Here is a 4,697-nt window from a genome sequence, read left to right on the forward strand (position 1 = left end):
TCTCTCTCTCTCTCTCTCTCTCTCTCTCTCTCTCTCCCTTTAAGCTGCCGCCACGCGTCTGCGGCCCGTATAACGACGGCCGGGGAAGCTGCGAAGCATTCTTCCCACGACAGCACGTATACGTGTATACGCAGCCGATATTAGAAAACAGGACAACTTCAATGGAATTCATTAAACCTAGTGCCGCCATAAAGGACAACACACATATACATATACGGACGGACCCATTCTACCTGCTGCACAAAGCCCATTAATGATATAGCGTGACTAATCGCGCAGTGAAATCCGCGCGCAGACACCTGCCCCACTAATAGACCGCACTCGGGGGGAAAAAACACGAGCCGGAGACAACGACGAAAGTTTGACGGCGGGAATCACGATATTGCTTGCGCGCGCGATCTCACGGGTGAATCTCCCGCAATGAGTATATATACGTATATACCAGCGTGGACTGAACAGGGGACGACTAGAACACCTCGTATACTGAATTCCGAAATGCGTGCATCACGTACGTAGGCTCGCCCAACGGCTGAATTACGGTATGTAGGCTCACGATTACATTTCATCGCGCGTGAACTGAACATACACGGTTAGTTCATTCGATTTGTCGATTATGAGGCGAAATTACTTCTTCAATCGTCTGGCGGCGTTATACATTACCAAGAGTAATTACATAACATCAGCAATTTGTCACCATCAACTCTTGGTATTATATACGCGCGCACGCGCACGCGCGCACGCACGCACGCACGCGCATACACATACACAGAAACCGCATGATGATCGCGTAGAGAATGCAAATGAGAATTTCATGGGAGAACGCCACTGACGTAACAACGTAATTAGACACACAGTTAATGACACACAGAATTTTGACACACGGCACCGCGCTACCTGACACACTATGTAGTATTATCATGAGTTTATCAATAATTATTGATTATGATAGACTCCTGGTATTATGCAACCTAATCCACGAGTCACGCGCACACACCCCCGGGCTGCAGCTACAGCTACAGCATCAACGAACAGTGAGCGATGATCGGGTGCCGATGCCGGCGTCGGCAGAGAATTCAGCATCCGACCGATTGCCGACGACAAACCAAACACAGTGCGAAGTCACCGAGGAGGCAGCGCCCCCCTGTGGAACAGCAAGGAAGCAGCGCCCCCCCGTGTCACACCGAGGAAGCAGCGCCCCCTGTGTCACACCGAGGAAGCAGCGCCCCCTGTGTCACACCGAGGAAGCAGCGCCCCCCTGTGTCACACCGAGGAAGCGGCGCCCTCTATGTTATAATTTCCAGCGCAACGCAACATGCTAGAACAGATACGCGCTAGAGTGCCCCCAAAATGATTTCACCGCATTCTCATGCATCATTGTGGACGCGTAGACTCGCTTGCAAGACGCGACAGACGACCGAGATTGCTAACACAGACCGTGCTTCATCAACGATTACTATAACAACGACGAATACTACGTGACCTGTTGGATCGCATCGTCTCGCGACCCGCGTCGCCACGGCGACAACGCCCGATTCGGACCGGCTTCGCGTTGCCGCGACGACGCGGCCGCGAGACGACGCGAGCGGCTCCAATAGGTGGCGCCTTCGATCGCTGTCAAAGACCCACGAGTGTATAAAAATAGTCGCGGGAGCCGGGGTGGACGGGAATGGCCGCCCGCTCGGCCGCGCGCGCGACGCGGTGTATCGGCCCCGTCCCCTCAACTCTCGTCAAACAAATTCTCAACGTCAACATCGTTATATCGAATAATAATTCTCTCAAACACAACATTCCGCGATGCGGCGACGCGTTCGCGTAACATTTTTTTTCGCAGCCACTGCCGGGCGCGCGCGGCGTGAAAACAAGAAAAGAGAAACCAACAATCGACGAATTAATTAATAACACAACCTTCGACAAATCAATTATTCGATATCTCGCCGAACTCGATATCTTAACGCACGACCGTGGTCTAATGAAATCCTAACTCCTCCCAAACGTAATATGTATATAACATGTGTGTATATATATATATATGTATGCACGCAGACATGAAAGCAACAGTTTCTCATGTTGTGACTAAAAGCACACTTGACACTGGTATCAAAGTAAACTGGAATGTGACGAAATTATTCACAGACTGTTAGTAATAATACCACAATGGCACATAAATGGATAATACACATACATTCAGCAATACTTTTTTTGGTCCATCGTACACACTACCACCAAGAGCATCATATGGAACAGCATAGTTCGGGCATCACACTATTCGAGGGGCAAAGACTGACATGTGCCGCAGAATCCAGCAATCAGTGACGCAATTTAAGTACGCTTAACACAAATTCGAATAACCGAGACACCGCCCGTCTCTCGAGACATCCGTCTCGCCCGCCGACCCCACTCTGTCTCCGCCACCGCGCCGTCCAAAACCAACCGAGAAAATCGAATCTTCGCAAAAAACGCCGAAGACAAAAAAACTCCCAACACAAAATGAAACTCGCGCGGGACGATGACGGGGGCGCCCCCTATCCTCCCCCACTTACACGTATTGCCTGTTCTCCTCCTACTCGCATCCCTCCAGGGGGAGCCACGCGGCGCACGCAAGGGACGATCGTAGCGGCGCCCCCTATCCACGCCCCATCTACACGTATCGCCTGCTCTCCTCCTCATCCTCCTCCTCCTCCTCCTCGCAGCCCCCAGGGGGAGCCACGCGGCGCACGCGAGGGACGACCGTGGCGACGACCCCTATCCGCGCCCCACCTACACATATCGCCTGCTCTCCTCCTCCTCCTCCCCGCACCACAGCTGCTCTTCGCAGCCCCCCAGGTGGAGCCTCCATCGGCGCGCGCCCCTCTCCACGCGTCGCCGCCCCGTGCTCTCTCCTCCTCCTGCTCCTCCTCCGCTGCCGCACCGTCAGAACAGGCGCTTCTCGTACGAGTGCATGCCGTGCACGCTGCCCTCCTTCTGCGCGGAGACGGTGCGCCGCTCGAAGCGCACCTCGCCCGCGTACGTCATGTCGCGCAGCGCGGCGAGGCCGCGCGCGCCGATGTCCTGGCAGCCGTGCTTGATGCCCGAGACGAGGTAGGGCAGGAAGCGGTGCACCGAGCCCTTGTCGACGATCGAGCCCGTCACGCCCTGCGCGACCTTCACCTTGTCGTGCTCGCTGAAGTAGCGCGTCAGCGACGCCGGACCCGCCTCCATCGCGTCGAGCGAGCCCATGCCGCGGTACTTCTTCAGGCGGACGCCGTCCGAGAAGAAGTACTCGCCCGGCGCCTCGCTCGTGCCGGCGAGCAGCGAACCCATCATGACGGTCGACGCGCCGAGGGCCAGCGCCTTCGTGATGTGCCCGACGGACGAGATGCCGCCGTCGGCGATGACGGGGACGCCGAACCGGCGCGCGTACTCGGCGACGCGGTACACGGCGGTGCCCTGCGGCCGCCCGACCGCCATCACCTCCTGCGTGATGCAGATCGAGCCGGAGCCCATGCCGACGCGCAGGCCGTCGGCGCCGGCGTCGATCAGGTTGCGCGCCTGCGCGACGGTGACGACGTTGCCGCCGATCACCTGCAGGTTGGGGTGCGCGCGCCGCACGTGCTGGATCATGTCGATCTGGTACGTCGAGTTCCCCTGCGACGAGTCGAGCACGACGACGTCGACGCCGGCGTCGCACAGCGCCGCGAGACGCCGCTTGTCGTCGTTGCGCGTGCTGATCGCCGCGCCGACGAGCAGCTGGTTCTGCGCGTCGGTCGAGCACAGCGGGTACGTGCGGTTCTTCTTCAGGTCGGTGCGCGCGATCAGCGACACGAGATTGTCGTCGTCGTCGATGATCGGCAGCTTGCCCTTCTTGCTGCGCTGGAGCAGGTCGTTGGCTTCGTCGAGCGACGCGCCGGCGTGCGCGACGACGAGATCGACGCGCGGCGTCATTATCTCCTCGACGGCCTTCTCCCGCTGCTCCTGCGTCACGAAGAAGTCGATGTCGCGAGACGTGATCATGCCGAGGAGGCGGCCGCCCATGCGGCCCGTGTCCGTGACGGGAATCCCGCTGTAGCCGTAGATCTTCTTGATCTCGTGCACGTCGCGCACGCGCAGCTTCGGCCCGACGACGACCGGGTTGCCGATGAAGCCCTGCTTGAACTTCTTCACCTTCGTCACCTCGCCGACCTGCACGTCGATCGGGCAGTTGCAGTGGATGATGCCGATGCCGCCCTGCAGCGCCATCGCGATCGCCATCTCCGCCTCCGTCACCGTGTCCATCGGCGACGAGACGAGCGGAGCGTTGAGCGTGATCGTCTTCGTGAGCGGCGACTTCAGCTCGACGACGTCCGAGCTGAAGTCGATGAAGCCGGGAAGGATGATGAAGTCGTTGTAGGTGAGGCCGTCGCCGTTCGAGAACAGCTGCGCCGCCGTCAGTCCGTCCTCGTATCCCGCCACCGTCGTCGCCATCGCCTGGTCCGCCATGTCGTTGTTTTCGTCAAAGGGTTTGTTGTTGTTGTTGTTGTTGTTGTTGTTGTCGTCGTCGTCGGTAGTGGAGACGTGCGGCGTTCGTTGTCGCGCAAGGAACAATGAGCCTTCTGTCGCAAGTGGTTTCCTAGAGTGTTCTCACCACACAATGTTCCCCCGAGTGTTCTCTCACGCAATGTTCCCCTCGAGTGTTCTCTCACGCGATGTTCCCTCGAGTGTTCTCTCACACAATGTTCCCT

At 57.9% G+C, this 4,697-nt stretch overlaps 2 protein-coding genes across 2 annotated transcripts in view; both read right to left on the bottom strand.

Moving 5' to 3' along the window:
- The window catches only part of LOC106809342 (protein bicaudal D-like), a 58,147-nt gene that overhangs the window by 20,056 nt on the left and 33,394 nt on the right, over positions 1–4,697 (bottom strand). The window lies entirely within an intron of this gene.
- Positions 43–4,691, bottom strand: LOC106809347 (inosine-5'-monophosphate dehydrogenase 1-like). Its single transcript, XM_014812410.1, has one exon. The coding sequence runs from the start codon at positions 4,453–4,455 to the stop codon at positions 2,911–2,913; it is 1,545 nt and encodes a 514-aa protein (XP_014667896.1). The 5' UTR covers positions 4,456–4,691; the 3' UTR covers positions 43–2,910.

This window comes from Priapulus caudatus, unplaced genomic scaffold, assembly GCF_000485595.1.
Source record: "Priapulus caudatus unplaced genomic scaffold, Priapulus_caudatus-5.0.1 Scaffold346, whole genome shotgun sequence".
Lineage (NCBI taxonomy): Eukaryota > Metazoa > Priapulida > Priapulimorpha > Priapulimorphida > Priapulidae > Priapulus > Priapulus caudatus.